A 16,098-nucleotide genomic window follows, 5' to 3' on the forward strand; every position below is an offset into this window, starting at 1 on the left:
GCTTAAAGCTGATTAGGAACACGTGAAGCCATGGGAGCTGGTGGTGGATGGTCATATGAGCAGCTGGTGCAGATCACAAGTCCTGGTTATGTGACCACAGATGCCAGGCAGACAATCTCTGAAGAGTATCGATAATTGATGGGGTCACCCATCTTGTAAAGACACTGCCCAGAAGAAGCCAATGGCAAACCACTTCCATAGAAAAATTTGCCAGGAATGATCCTGGTCATAGCTGGGGAGGAGAGTAAGGGTGGCAGAAAGGGGATGTGGGCAGAACAGGTCTTCCCCACAGGCAACGATCCCTCACTACTTCTCAGATAAAGATCATGATTGCCCACATCATGTGACGTGGCACATAATGATGAAACTCCAAGCACCTAAAATATACCCCGGCCGAGTGTTACAGTGCTGAGTGATGGCAGCATGAAGATGTAACCCTGAGGTTCGTCCAGCTTGTGTTCGTCCAGGGGAAGACAGCCTCTGACCCGGCCAAACTGAGAAACCTCGTTCGTGTGGATGCTGCGTGATGTGTTGCCTGGTTACAAATCCGAACTGCAAAATATCAGACAGTACACCGTATGCAATTAAATGATTGAACTTTATAAATCTAAATAGGGTTAGTAAAGAATAAAAAGAAAAAGGGCCCATTTTAATGAAACAGTCTAAAGTGCATGTTGAAGCTCACAGAATTGTCCGTTTGTCCCCCATCGGCCTCCGAGCATCGCTGACCATCGGACCCTCGCTCCGAGTCCACTCTGTCCGGCGGGCTACCAACCCTCTCCACTCGCATCTTCTCTCTTCATCTGTCGCCGACAAAAGACCGCAAAATCCCTGCTGCCAGACCCACAAGAAAGAACAACATGCCTCTCATTGGCCAGCATACATTCCAAAGCCCCCTGTTATCTCTAGTCATAACCCAAACATTGCTGCTACAGAGAAACCATTACACGGGGACTGTCTTGTCTCCCCTTCTCTTCATCATTTACACCTCGGACTTCAACTACTGCACAGAGTCTTGTCATCTTCAGAAGTTTTCGGATGACTCTGCCAGAGTTGGATGCATCAGCAAGGGAGATGAGGCTGAGTACAGGGCGATGGTAGGAAACTTTGTCACATGGTGTGAGCAGAATTATCTGCAGCTGAATGTGAAAAAGACTAAGGAGCTGGTGGTAGACCTGAGGAGAGCTAAGGTACCGGTGACCCCTGTTTCCATCCAGGGGATCAGTGTGGACATGGTGGAGGATTACAAATGCCTGGGGATACGAATTGACAATAAACTGGACTGGTCAAAGAACACTGAGGCTGTCTGCAAGAAGGGTCAGAGCAGTCTCTATTTCCTGAGGAGACTGAGGTCCTTTAACATCTGCCAGACGATGTTCTACGAGTCTGTGGTGGCCAGCGCTATCATGTTTGCTGTTGTGTGCTGGGGCAGCAGGCTGAGGGTAGCAGACACCAACAGAATCAACAAACTCATTCGTAAGGCCAGTGATGTTGTGGGGATGGAACTGGACTCTCTGACTGTGGTGTCTGAAAAGAGGATGCTGTCTAAGTTGCATGCCATCTTGGACAATGTCTCCCATCCACTACATAATGTACTGGTTGGGCACAGGAGTACATTCAGCCAGAGACTCATTCCTCCGAGATGCAACACAGAGCGTCATAGGAAGTCATTCCTGCGGCCTGTGGCCATCAAACTTTACAACTCCTCCCTTGGAGGGTCAGATACCCTGAGCCAATAGGCTGGTCCTGGACTTATTTCATAATTTACGGGCATAATTTACATATTACTATTTAACTATTTATGGTTCTATTACTATTTATTATTTATGGTGCAACTGTAACGAAAACCAATTTCCCCCGGGATCAATAAAGTATGACTATGACTATGACCTCAGCAGTGAAACCTTACAAAGAAGCCATTGCCTTAGCAGTGAAACATTACAAGGCATTACAAAAATATGACTAAGGAGCGGGTTAATTGATGAAACAGGTCAGTCTTAAACTATGCCTTAGGTGGCAGGGCTGCGCCCTTAACAATGTGCAGATGATGTGAAGTTGGTGGAGTTGTGGGTAGCGTAGAAGGTTGCTGAGAGTTACAGCCGGACATTGACAGGATGCAGAGCTGGGCTGAGAAGTGGCAGATGGAGTTCAATCTGGAAAAGTGTGAAGTGATAGAGTTTGGAAAGTTGAACCTGAAGGCAGGGTGCAGGGTTAATGGCAGGATTCTTGGCAGGTGGAGGAAGAGGGATCTCGGTGTCCACATCCACAGATCCCTCACAGTTGCTGTGCAAGTTGACAGGGTTGTTAAGAAGGCGTGTGGAGCGTTGGCCTTCATTGGGTGGACGATTGAGTTCAAGAGCCGTGAGGTAATGCTGAAGCTTTATAAAACTCTGGTTAGACTTGGAATATTGTGTTCAGTTTTGGTTGCCTCATTATAGGAAGGATGTGAAAGGGTACAGAAGAGACATACTGGTATGCAGCCTGGATTTAAGAGCATGTCTTATGAGGATAGATTGAGTGAGCTAGGCCTTTTCTCTTTGGAGGGAAGGAGAATGAGAGAAGATGATAAGAGACGTATAAGATGATTACAGGCATAGATTGAGTAGAAAGCTAGAAACTCTGTCCCAGGACAGAAATGGCTAAGTTCTGGCAGGGGAACAATAATTTTAAGGTGATTAGAGGAAAGTATAGGAGGGATGTCAGAGGTAAGCTTTTTTTTTAACACAGGTTGTGTGGAATGTCTTGCCAGGGTTGTGGTCGAGGCAGATACATTAGGGGCACTTAAGAGAGTTGGGCACGTGGATGAAGGAAAGATAGAGGACTGTGAGGGAGGGGAGAGTTAGATTGATCTTACAGTAGGTTACAGAGTGGGCCGAATGGTCTGTACTGTGTTCTAATGTTCAAACAGCAGGAACAATCTACTCCTTCCTCTGCGCAGTTTCAATGGGGAAGAATTAGAAAGCCCCGTTAAATTGTGCAGAGGATTTATTTCCTGATTCTCACTTTAGTTCAGTCACATTTATGTTCCCTATCACGTTATCACCTCACAATGGTCTTTAACAATTCGAAGGTGGGTCAGATTCCGGGGCGTGGGGTCCCATTTGGGGGCGGGGGTGGGAGGGAACGTTGGAATTTACTGCTGTACTGTGTTGAGAAACTGGTGGTACAGGTAACCAGTTAACCAGGAATGAGGAAGTGCAAGGCAATCCACAGACTGTTGCCGGAGCAGAGACACACTTCAGCAAGCTCAGTCCCTGCCAGAACCCCAGGGACGCGGGCGAGCTCCAGTCCTGGCCTTTCGATAGTGAGACAGCGTGGCCAGCAAGGACAGAACTCACCTCCACGACCAGAGTGTCCCTGTTCAGGTAACGTGAAGCATCTCGACCCGAGAGAGAGATTGTTACAAACCCGCGCACCATAGTTACAACAGAAATACTCGATCTTAGAACAAAATACTGGTAAATTGGTTTATTTTCGTCAAGTATGTCGTCCACACAGACTATTTCATTCCATCAATACACTGAGGTAGAACAACAACAGAACACAGAATAAAGTGTTACAGTTACGGAGAGTGCAGTGCAGTGCAGAAAGGCAATACAGTGCAAGGCCATAAAGGAAACACGAGGAAATCTGCAGATGCTGGAATTTCAAGCAACACACATAAAAGTTTCTGGTGAACGCAGCAGGCCAGGCAGCATCTCTAGGAAGAGGTACAGTCGACGTTTCAGGCCGAGACCCTTCGTCAGATCTAACTGAAGGAAGAGCTAGTAAGAGATTTGAAAGTGGGAGGGGGAGGGGGAGATCCGAAATGATAGGAGAAGACAGGAGGGGGAGGGATGGAGCCAAGAGCTGGACAGTTGATTGGCAAAGGGGATATGAGAGGATCATGGGACAGGAGGCCCAGGGAGAAGGAAAAGGGGGAGGGGGGAAACCCAGAGGATGGGCAAGGGGTATAGTCAGAGGGACAGAGGGAGAAAAAGGAGAATGAGAGAAAGAATGTGTGTATATAAATAAATAACGGATGGGGTACGTGGGGGAGGTGGGGCATTAGCGGAAGTTAGAGAAGTCGATGTTCATGCCATCAGGTTGGAGGCTACCCAGACGGAATATAAGGTGCTGTTCCTCCAACCTGAGTGTGGCTTCATCTTTACAGTAGAGGAGGCCGTGGATAGACATATCAGAATGGGAATGGGATGTGGAATTAAAATGTGTGGCCACTGGGAGATCCTGCTTTCTCTGGCGGACAGAGCGTAGGTGTTCAGCAAAGCGGTCTCCCAGTCTGCGTCGGGTCTCGCCAATATATAGAAGGCCACATCGGGAGCATCGGACGCAGTATATCACCCCAGCCGACTCACAGGTGAAGTGTCGCCTCACCTGGAAGGACTGTCTGGGATCCTGAATGGTGGTAAGGGAGGAAGTGTAAGGGCATGTGTAGCACTTGTTCCGCTTACAAGGATAAGTGCCGGGAAGGAGATCAGTGGGGAGGGATGGGGGACGAATGGACAAGGGAGTCGCGTAGGGAGTGCGGAATGCAGGGGGGGGGGAGGGAAAGATGTGCTTAGTGGTGGGATCCCGTTGGAGGTGGCGGAAGTTACAAAGAATAATATGTTGGACTCAGAAGCTGGTGGGGTGGTAGGTGAGGACCAGGGGAACCCTATTCCTAGTGGGGTGGCGGGAGGATGGAGTGAGAGGAGATGTGCGTGAAATGGGGGAGATGCGTTTGAGAGCGGAGTTGATGGTGGAGGAAGGGAAGCCTCTTTCTTTAAAAAAGGAGGACATCTCCCTCGTCCTGGAATGAAAAGCCTCATCCTGAGAGCAGATGCGGCGGAGACGGAGGAATTGCGAGAAGGGGATGGCATTTTTGCAAGAGACAGGGTGAAAAGAGGAATAGTCCAGATAGCTGTGAGAGTCAATAGGCTTATAGCAGACATTAGTAGATAAGCTGTCTCCAGAGATAGAGACAGAAAGATCTAGAAAGGGGAGGGAGGTGTCGGAAATGGACCAGGTAAACTTGAGGGCAGGGTGAAAGTTGGAGGCAAAGTTAATGAAGTCAATGAGCTCTGCATGCGTGCAGGAAGCAGCGCCAATGCAGTCGTAGCTGTAGCGAAGGAAAAGTGGGGGACAGATACTAGAATAGGTTTGGAACATAGATTGTTCCACAAAGCCAACAAAAAGGCAGGCATAGTTCGGACCCATACCGGTGCCCATAGCTACACCTTTAATTTGGAAGAAGAGGGAGGAGCCAAAGGAGAAATTATTAAGAGTAAGGACTAATTCCGCTAGACGGAGCAGAGTGGTGGTAGAGGGGAACTGGTTAGGTCTGGAATCCAAAAAGAAGCGGAGAGCTTTGAGACCTTCCTGATGGGGGATGGAAGTATATAGGGACTGGACATCCATGGTGAAAATAAAGCGGTGGGGGCCAGGGAACTTAAAATCATCGAAAAGTTTAAGAGCGTGAGAGGTGTCACGAACATAGGTAAGAAGGGATTGAACAAGGGGGGATAAAACCGTGTCGAGGTATGCAGAAACGAGTTCGGTGGAACTCGGGCAGGAGCAAGCTGAGACAATAGGTCTGCCCGGACAGGCAGGTTTGTGGATCTCGGGTAGGGGGTAGAAACGGGAAGTGCGAGGTGTGGGAACTATAAGGTTGGTAGCAGTGGATGGGAGATCCCCTGAGCAGATAAAGTCGGTGATAGTGTGGGAGACAATGGCCTGGTGCTCCTTAGTGAGGTCACGATTGAGAGGTAAATAAGAGGAGGTATCCGCGAGTTGTCGCTGTGCCTCGGCAAGGTAGAGGTCAGTACGCCAGACTACAACAGCACCCCCCTTATTGGCGGGTTTAATAGTAAGGTTAGGATTAGTGCGGAGGGAGTGGAGAGCAGAGCGTTCGGAAGGAGTGAGGTTGTAATGGGGACAGGGTGCGGTGAAGTCGAGACGGTTGATGTCCCGTCGGCAGTTAGCAATTAAGAGATCCAGACCAGGCAGAAGACCGGAGCGGGGTGTCCATGAAGAGGAGGAGGGTTGAAGATGGGAGAAGGGGTCATCGGTGGGGGTGGAAGAGTCCTTGCCAAAGTAGTAGGCTCGGAGACGGAGACGGCGGAAGAAAAGTTCCGCATCATGGCGAATGCGGAATTCGCTGAGGTGTGGGCGAAGGGGGACAAAGGTGAGGCCCTTACTGAGAACAGAGCGTTCTGCCTCAGACAGTTGAAGGTCGGAGGGGATGGTAAAGACCCGGCACGGATGAGAGCTGGGATCAGAGGGGGAGGGGGGAGGCGGGGGTGTCAGTGGGGAGGGGAGGGTTGGGGTGAGAAGATGGAGCCTCTGAGGGCCCAGCAGCTGACGGTGGGATCTGAGGGAGACGGGGCCATAAGGAGCTAGGCTGTGAGGTCAAGTGTCCATTTATTGTAACAGGCAATGTTCAACATTCTTCTAACAACGGTGTAGAAGCTGTCCCTGAGCCCGGTGCTATGTACTTTCAGGCTTTTGTATCTTCTGCCTGATGGGAGAAGAGAGAAGGTCACGGGTGAGAGGGGTCTCTGATTATGCTGGCTGCCTTACTGAAGCAGCAGGAAATGTAGAGAGGGTCCATGCGGGGGAGGGGGGGCGGGTTCTGTGACGGGCTGAGCTGTGTCCATAACTCTCTGCAGTTTCTTGCAATTGCCTTGCCAACTTTCAATCTGTGTCTGACCCCGGGAGTGTGTGATGGGACAGTGTGGAAGGAGATTCACTCTGTGTCTGTCCCTGGGAGTGTGTGATGGGACAGTGTGGAGGGAGCTTCACACTGTGTCTGACCCCAGGAGTTTGTGATGGGATAGTGTGGAGGAAGCTTCACTCTGTGTCTGACCCCAGGAGTGTGTGATGGGACAGTGTGGGGGGAGCTTCACTCTGTGTCTGATCCCGGGAGTGTGTGATAGGATGGTGTGGAGGGAGCTTCACTCTGTGTCTGACCCCGGGAGTGTGTGATAGGACAGTGTGGAGGGAGCTTCACTCTGTGTCTGACCCTGGGAGTGTGTGATAGGACAGTGTGGAGGGAGATTCACTCTCTGTTTGACCCCGGGAGTGTGAATAGGACTGATTCTACACTGAGGCTTTATGTCTCATTGGTCAGAGCGCTGGAAAGGATGTGCTGGCTTTGGAGAGGGTTAGGAGATTCACGAGAACGATCCTGGTAAAGTCTGGGTTAACATCTAAGGAGCGTTTGATGACTCAGGGCCTGTATTCGCTGGAATTCAGAGGAATGAGAGGGGTCCTCATTGAAATCTATTGAATATTTAAAGGCCTGGATAGAATGGACATGGTGAGGGTGTTTCCTATTGTGAGTGAATCTAGGACACAGAGCACAGTCTCAGAACAGAGGAACGGCCTTTTAGAATGGAGATGTGGAGGAAGTTCTTCAGCCAGAAGGTGGTGAATCTGTGGAATCCATTGCCACAGGCGGCACATTTAAAGCGGAAGTGACTGGTTCTTGATTAGTCAGGATGTCAAAGGTTATGGGGAGAAGGCAGAAGAATTGGGGGAAACAGTCGGCAGGGAGAGAGGGAAAATAAATCAGCCATGATGGAATAGCAGAGCAGACTCGATGGGCCAAATGGCCTAATTCTGCTCCTATGACTTAAAGATTGTTCAATCTCATTTCGTGTACACAAGTGTAAAGGAGAATGAAATAATTATCACTCTGGATCCGATGCAGCACCAAACACACTGAGGTAAAGAACATAACAATACAATCAATATACATTTTCACCTCCTCTCCGCTACTCTCCATTATCCCCTCCTCACTAATCTCCCTCCCAGTACTTATCCCTGCAAGCGGCCAAAGTCCTACACCTGCCCCTACACCTCCTCCCTCACCTGCATTCAGGTCCCCAAACAGTCCTTCCAGGTGAGGCAACACTTCGCCTGTGAATCTGCTGGGGTTGTCTGTCGTGTCCAGCGCTCCCGGTGCGGCCTCCTCTACACTAATGAGACCCGGTTGTAAACTGGGGGACCGCTTCATTGAGCACCTCCGCCAAAAGTGGAATTTCCCGATGGCCAAACATTTTAATTCCCATTCCCAATCCAACATGTTGGTCCATGTCCTCCTCTTGTGCCAAGATGAGGCCACTCTCGGGATGGAGAAGCGACACCTTATACTCTGTTTGGGTAGCCTCCAACCTGATGGTGTGAATATCGATTCCTTAAAAAAATTCCCTGCCCTCCCCTCTTCTGCTCCTCACTCTGACCTCTTCTCACCTGCCTATCACCTCTCCTCCCCTTTCTCCCATGGCCCACTCTCCTCTCCTGTCAGATTCCTTCTTCTCCATCCTTTCCAATCCACCTGGCTTCACCTGTCATCTCTAGCTATCAACCCCCTCTCCCGCCCTTTTAATCTGGCATCTTCTCCCTTCCTTCTCAGTCCCGAAGAAGGGTCTCGGCCTGAAATATCGACTGTTTATTAATTTCCATAGATGCTGCCTGGCCTGCTGAGTTTTTTCACCATTTTGCGTGTGATGCTCTGGATTTCCAGCAAATACAGACGTTCTCGTCTTTATAAGTACATAAAGTAGCTTATACACAGTGACTGTAAAATGTATTCACCCTCTTGGAAGTTTTCATGTTTTATTGTTTTACAAAATTTAATCATAGTGGATTTAATTTTTTTTATTTTTGACTCTGATCAATAGAGAAAAAGAGGCTTTCGTGTCAAAGAGTCCGGTGGTCCCGGCGTGGGTGCTAGGACGCTTCCGCCCTTCAGTCCATGAGCAGGGTGGGTTGGATCCTTCGTGGTGTGTGGACAGTGTGGAGGGAGCTCTCCCCATTTACTCCCTTCTCCTCCCCTACAGGCGTGCGGGACATGAAGTCGGACGAGGAAGGCGAGCTGAGCCCTGCCGGCCCCTTCCCCAGCTGCGGCACCCTGATCTTCGTCTGCGTGCTGCCCACCCAGTGCCCGGCCAACGGGCAGCCCGAGGTGATCGAACTGGAATTGCCGGCTCTCGGCACCGTGCGTTCCCTCCGCCTGTTGGTCTGGGCGAAAGCGGCGAGCGAGAGCGCCAGACCCGGCTCCTACCAGCCCTACGGCCCCGATTCCTTCCAGCTGCTGTACAGGAAGGGTCCCGCCTGGTATGAGATATTGGACGACGAGCAGATCCTGCTGTCGCTCGGCGCGGTCAGGTACTGGCAGGGCCTGGGACACCAGAGGGGCCAAATCTACCTGAGGCCTCACTCCGGGGACACTGAGGCGGGCCGGCTCCTCTGGGACACCATGGCCAGCCTGATAGGTCGCGATGTCAGAGCTCTGGTGAACGGGCAGCGGCAGGGCGAGCTAAACACAGCCCGCAGGAGGTTCACCGCGGTCCGACGGGCGCAGCTCAGCCGCCACCACCCCGTCGAGCCCCGCCTGGACTCCAGCCCCCTTCCTGCGGCCCTGCAGGCGGCAGCCAGCCAGGAGATCGGGGTGACCATCTACCGGGGCGGCAGCAGCCGGAGGCTGAAGGTGAGCGGCTGCCTCACGCCCGAGCTGGTCATCCGCGCCTACAGCCGGCAGACTGGGGAGGAGCTCGGCGAGGAGCTGGCGCTCAAGGTGTGCGGCCGGGAAGAGTACCTGATCGGCAGTTGGCCCCTGGTGGACTTCCGCTGGGTCCGGCGCTGTCTGAAGATACGGGAGGAGCTGCGCCTGGCGCTGGTGAGCGCCCCAGCCCCGGAGCCGGACGAGGAGCAAGAGGTCGCCCGGGACTGGCCACTTGTTGAGGAGGAGTCGGGGCCGAGCCTGAGCCTGTGCGAGGCCGAGGAGGAGGAGGAGGGGGCGGCCGCTCTCTCCCTCTGTGACTGCCGCCATCCTTTCCGAGTCAAACTACTGGGGTTGGACGCTCCCGGGGCCCCCGGCAAGAGACCGGTGCGGGTGTACGTGGTGGGAGCCGTTATGCACGGCAGCCTCACCCTCTGCAGCGCCCGCTCCGCCGCCCTGCCACTGGCCGAAGAAGTGCTCTGGAACGCCTGGCTCCGCTTCGACATCCAGGTGCGGGACCTGCCGCGGGGCTCCCGGCTCGGCCTGCGGGTTTACGCGCTGGAGAGCTCCCCGCCGTCCGATGCCGCCGATGGGAACGGGGAGACCGGGCTCCTGCTGTACCACGCCAGCCTCCTGCTTATCGACCACCACCGGCGCCTGCAGCAGGGCGAGAGGGTGCTGCACCTGTGGCCCGGCTCTGGACACGGCGCGGGGCTTCTCTCTTCCGCCACGAACCCTGATCTGCAGGGGTCCGCCGCCCTCTGTCTCCTTCTCGACACATACGACCGCTCGGTGGTGCTGCCCGGCGAGAAGGAGGGGGAAATGGAGGAAGCGGCGGCCCGGCAGAGGGACGCCTTCTGCCGCTTCACCCAGGAATGCGGCCGCTACAGCCGCTCGCTGCCCGCCTTCCTGGCCACGGTGCGCTGGGCCGAGCAGCGGGCGGTGCGGGATTTGCACCGGTTGATCGGGCACTGGGACCCCGCAGAGTTGGAGCTGCCGGTCGCGCTGGAGCTGCTGGGCGAGCGCGTCGCAGATGAGAGGGTGCGTGCGCTGGCGGTGCGGCGCCTGGAGCTGCTGGACGGCGGCCCGGTACTCAGGTTCCTGCTGCAGCTGGTGCAGGTGAGGGGGAGGCCTGGACACAACCCCCGTTACACCCCCATCACCCACAGCAACACACCCAACACACACTGCGACAGGGCACACGGCTCAACCCACCAGAACGTCCCCCACCCCGACACCGAACGCACACAGACCCCGCCACGCTCCCCATGGCACACTGTACACGCCCCGTGACACACACACACTCACGTCTCGTCTCGACACGCCAACGCATACTCCTGACACACCTCAAAACAACTCCGACACTCACCTCAACCCACCAACAAACAGCCCAGGGAACACGCCGAGGCGCACACCGGACACCTCAGTACACACCACGTCACACCAACACACGCACCGTGACACGCCTCTGCCCACCAACCTCAGCCCCGACACTTTAAACACACGCCGTGACAAACCAACAAACACACACGACAGACACACAGCTCAGCCGAACCACCACAGCCTCGACACACTGAACACGCCCCGCGAGACACTGCACACGCAGCTTGACACACAGCTGCACTCCCCCTGTAACTTCTGATACCGACTAATGAAACTCCACTTCAAATATACCCAGTCACCTGGACTCTGTGGTAATGAATTCCACAGATTCACTACTTTCTGGCTGAAGAAATTCTTCCTCATCTCCGCTGTACAGGGACCCCCTTCTATTCAGAGGCTGTGCCCTTGGATCCGAGACTCCCGACCATGGGAAACATCGTCTTCACATCCACTCTATCGAGGCCTTTCAATATTCGATCGTTTTCAATGAGATCCTCTCCCCCATCCTTCTGAAATCCAGTCAGCGCAGACCCTCCGCGGTCGAACGCTCCTCACGTGTTAACCCTTTCATTCCTGACACCATTCTCTCTATCCTCCTCCGAACCGTCTCCAATACCGTCACATCCTTTCTTAGAAAAGGAACCCGAAACAGCTCACAATACCCCCGAGTGCGGTCTGACCGATGTCTTTTGAAGCCTCAGCATTACATCCTTGTCCTGCATTATACTGTAGTGCTCGAAATGACACAACTCGTACACACCCCACACAGCGTACACACACCCTGTGCGCACAGCACATACACACAGCACACACACACGTACCCCATACACAGCGCGCACAGCCCGCACACACCCCAGGCTCAAGCCTACACACATTCGGCACACACACACTCCCCACAGCATGCAGTCTATCCACACACACCACCCCCTGCGTGCACAGCCCGCACACACCACACACACAGCGTACACACACCCTGTGCGCACAGCACACACACGTACCCCATACACAGCGCGCACAGCTCATACACACTCCCCACACACATCCCGCACACACCCCGGGTTCAAGCCTACACACATTCCGCACACACACGCTCCCCACAGCATGCAGTCTATCCACACACACCACCCCCTGCGTGCACAGCCCTCACGCACACAGTGTACGCACAGCGCGCAAACACCCCTCACCAAACACATCTGCTACGCGCCTGAACTCGCGGGATATGCATCCACACACACCTCCCACCCCCACCATCCATCACAGTCTGCCCCACATCTTCAGGAACTGAGGAATGACACTCCGAATGGATATCAGGCAGAGACGGGGCACCGACAGTCCCAATCCTGCATCCCAGACTACGGATCTCCCCAACCCAGCTCCGAGTCCCAATCCTAGACCAGGCTCCTAATGGCCGGAATTCAACTCATCCGGGGACTAAATTCCACTGACCACTGACCTGTGTGGGAAAGAATGGGGTTGGGGTGTTGGTGGGCCAGCTCTGGGCTTGGAGGGGACCCGAGGGCCGAGCGGCCTCTGAGTAATGTCTCTCTGTGCTCCAGGCCCTGAAATTCGAGCCGTACCACGACAGCAGTCTGGCCAGGTTCCTTATCGGCTGGGCTCTGAAGGTGAGTGTTGACGGGGGAAGGCTTAACCTCCGGAGTAAAAGTGCCGGTTCCTCCATCGCAGTTTCCGCAGCGTGCCCGCAACCAGCACCCAAAGGCCCTCATTACTTCGGTGCCCAAGCCCACCCATCCAATCTGATGCAGACTCCGCTCTCAGAATAGGACATGACCAGAGCACAGCAAGATCCCATATGACATAATGTGTTATTACTTGAAGTCCACCTCTTTCTTTTAAAAAACTATAAAAGTTTATTTACTCAACAAATACACAAAGTACAAACATTCAGTAGTTACAAGGCAATGAATAAATTCAAATTACTGTCGTCTATAACACTGTCAATTCCCTGCTCCCGGAATCCCCCAATATACCCATTGCAACCGCAAGGTCCCTCTCCAACCACAGCCGGGCACGAACGTACCCTCGGAAGAGGGGCAGGCATTCGGCCCTAGCAGAACCCTCGACTCTCTGCCGCCTAGACCTATGCCCAAACTCCTTACAGGCGTGGCACCTCGGGTGACCCGTAGCCTACGGACGGTATAGTATCGCCCCTCAAAATAACCCTGAAGCTGCCCCTGGGCCCCACCCCGCTCCAGCTGCATCAGGAGACGGCGCTGGAATGAGATAGGTGCTCATAACCCCGGGGAGGTGCCCTGTACCGTATCGGGGTTATTTCCGATTGCACCTCGCGATGGAGCGCAGACAGGGGAATGGGGCCCTGTCAGGGAGATGGGGGTGGATGTCTGAGAGGATTACCGACCGCACGGGGCCCAGCACCGGGTCCACCTGCATAGAAACTCTCCCCACCCTCAGCCCCTGACTCAGGGCCAGAAACGCACCCCGCAGTGACTTCAAATACAGGATAGTTTTCCCGTTCAATACCGCTACCGCAACGATGCCCTCACGGCCTCCGACGGTCTCCGCCACGGCCTCTATGGCGGCATTCCTACCGAGGCACAGTACACCGTACCGTGTTCTTTAAAGTCGGGAATTTGAACGGGTGGTCATCTTGGTGAGTTGTAACTCCCGACCCCGCGGACCCCACCGCACATCCTCGGCGGGGACACCTTGGAGCTGAAACATGCCATGATGCCGTTCAAATTCAAAAGTTCACCACCACTGCTGGGGTATTACACAGTCGACACCCAGCGGAACACCAGTGAACAGTCAAAAGGGAACCGTTCAGAGACTGGACCGGGGGAGAAAAGGAGTGGACAGGCAGGGAAGTGCTAAAACCCTCAGCACCGTCTGTGCAGCGGCGAACAATGAAAGCTTTTCCCGGGCCGGGCCGGGCTGGTCCGCTGTTCCTCTGGCCGCTCCAAAATCCCGAACCCTCGTCACCCAGTCACCCTGGGATCGGCACTCCGAACGGGATGGGTTTCCGCTGTTACAAACGGAGGGTGTTGGGGGGGGGGGGGAGGTAACAGATTGTGGGATCGCTCTGTGTAACGAACCCCCACCCCGTTTCCCCTCCCCTCAGAGCAAGAGAATCGGCCACTTCTTCTTCTGGTACTGCCGCGGCGAGGTGGCGGCCTCGCCGCACTTCTCGGACCGCTACGCGGTGATCCTCGAGGCGTATCTGCTGGGCTGCAGCGTCCCGATGCTCCGGGACTTCGAGCACCAGGTCCAGCTGGTGACGGCCCTCAGCCACGTGGCCGGCCAGATCAAGGCGGCCATCGCCCAGAGGAGTGACATTCCGCAAACCGGTCAGTCCGAGGTGAGGGCGGCCCAGTGCCGGGGCCGCGGGGAAGGGGGCGATGTTTGGCAGGCGAGCCGATCAGGAAGTTTGGGCCACCTTGAGGTGCTGAGAAGGCGGGGACGTTTGGGGAGAAAGGGTGGAGGTTGGAGGAATCGTTGTAATAGGTGTACTCTAAGATCAATCTCGCCCTTCCCTTCCACATGGTCTCCACTTTTCTTTCATTCGCCTGTCTATCTAAGAGTTTCTGAAATGCCCCTCTACCTCCCTCTATCTCCCTCTACCACCACCCCTGGCAGCATCTTCCACACACCCACCACTCATGTAAAAATTTAAAAAAAACATTTACTTTCTTCCAATCGCCTTAAAATGCCTCCCTCATATTTGCCGTTTCCACCCCGGGGGAAAAGTCTCTGGCTGTCCACTCCACCTCTGCCTCTTAGAAACATAGAAACATAGAAAATAGGTGCAGGAGTAGGCCATTCGGCCCTTCGAGCCTGCACCGCCGTTCAGTACTATCATGGCTGATCATCCAACTCAGAACCCTGTACCTGCCTTCTCTTCACACCCCCTGATCCCTTTAGCCACAAGGGCCATATCTAACTCCCTCTTAAATATAGCCAATGAACTGGCCTCAACTGTTTCCTGTGGCAGAGAATTCCACAGATTCACCACTCTGTGTGAAGAAGTTTTTCCTAATCTCGGTCCTAAAAGGCTTCCCCTTTATCCTCAAACTGTGACCCCTCGTTCTGGACTTCCCCAACATCGGGAACAATCTTCCTGCATCTAGCCTGTCCAATTCCTTTAGGATTTTATACGTTTCAATAAGATCCCCCCTCAATCTTCTAAATTCCAGAGAGTATAAGCCTAGTCGATCAGTCTTTCATCATATGAAAGTCCTGCCATCCCAGGAATCAATCTGGTGAACCTTCTTTGTACTCCCTCTATGGCAAGGATGTCTTTCCTCAGATTAGGGAACCAAAAACTGCACACCTCTTGTAAACCTCTATCTTGTCACATCTCATCCTTCTTCACCCCAAAGAGAAAATCCCCAGCTCACTCAGCCTATCCTCATAAGACATGCTCTCATCCTGGTAAACCTGCTCTGCACCCTCTCTAAACCTCCCTCATCCTTCCTCTAATGAGGGGACCAGAACTGAACACAATATTCCAGTTGTGGTCTAACCAGGGTTTTATAGAGTTGCCACATTACCTCCCAGCTCTTGAACTCAGTCCCCTGACTAATGAAGACCAACACGTCACACATCTTCTTAACTGCAGTGGGTGTAGGGAAGGAGCTATCTCAGGGGGAGGGGTTCCTGCTTCAGGGCCAAAGGACCAACGAATATCCCACCCTGTCCCACCCAGGACTGAGACTCCTCAGATCCATACCTCCCCTGTGGGGGCCCAAGGTCCATCTCCTCCACCAGCTGTGGGGTCAGCCTGCCCCAGGGTGATAGGGGAGGGTCTGTGTTAAGTTGGTTTGTTACAGTGAACAACTTGTCTTGTATATTGTTCATACAGATAAGATGATTACACGGTGCCTTGAGGTAGTTCATTTGTTCATTATGAGCCGTGTCGTATGACGTGGGCGATCCTGGTCCTTCCATGGCCATGAATGTTCTTGGGAAGTTTTTCTACACAAGTGGTTTGCCATTGCCACCTTCTGGGCAGTGTCTTTGCAAGACAAATGACCCCAGCCATTATCAATCTCTTCAGAGATTGTCTGCCTGGTGTCAGTGGTTGAATAACCAGGACTTGTGATGTGCACCAGCTGCTCGTACGACCACCTACCACCTGCTCCCATGGCTTCACGTGACCCTGATCGAGGTGGGGTGGGGAGAGTGGGGGGCTAAGCCGGTGCTACACCTTGCCCAAGGGTGTTCTGCAGGCTAGTGGAGGGAAGGAGCACCTTACA

At 53.6% G+C, this 16,098-nt stretch overlaps 1 protein-coding gene across 1 annotated transcript in view; it reads left to right on the top strand.

Annotated features, from left to right (window-relative positions):
• The first annotated feature begins 3,226 nt into the window (after nt 1–3,226).
• LOC140210942 (phosphatidylinositol 4,5-bisphosphate 3-kinase catalytic subunit gamma isoform-like) overlaps nt 3,227–16,098 on the top strand; it is a 26,575-nt gene continuing 13,703 nt past the window's right edge. The window contains exons 1-4 of the mRNA XM_072280222.1: nt 3,227–3,365; nt 8,823–10,603; nt 12,424–12,489; nt 13,965–14,207. Coding sequence (XP_072136323.1) covers nt 8,834–10,603; nt 12,424–12,489; nt 13,965–14,207 — 2,079 coding nt within the window. The 5' untranslated portion in view covers nt 3,227–3,365; nt 8,823–8,833. The remainder of the gene's footprint in view (nt 3,366–8,822; nt 10,604–12,423; nt 12,490–13,964; nt 14,208–16,098) is intronic.

The sequence above is a fragment of the Mobula birostris genome, chromosome 16 (assembly GCF_030028105.1).
Source record: "Mobula birostris isolate sMobBir1 chromosome 16, sMobBir1.hap1, whole genome shotgun sequence".
Classification (NCBI taxonomy): Eukaryota; Metazoa; Chordata; class Chondrichthyes; order Myliobatiformes; family Myliobatidae; genus Mobula; species Mobula birostris.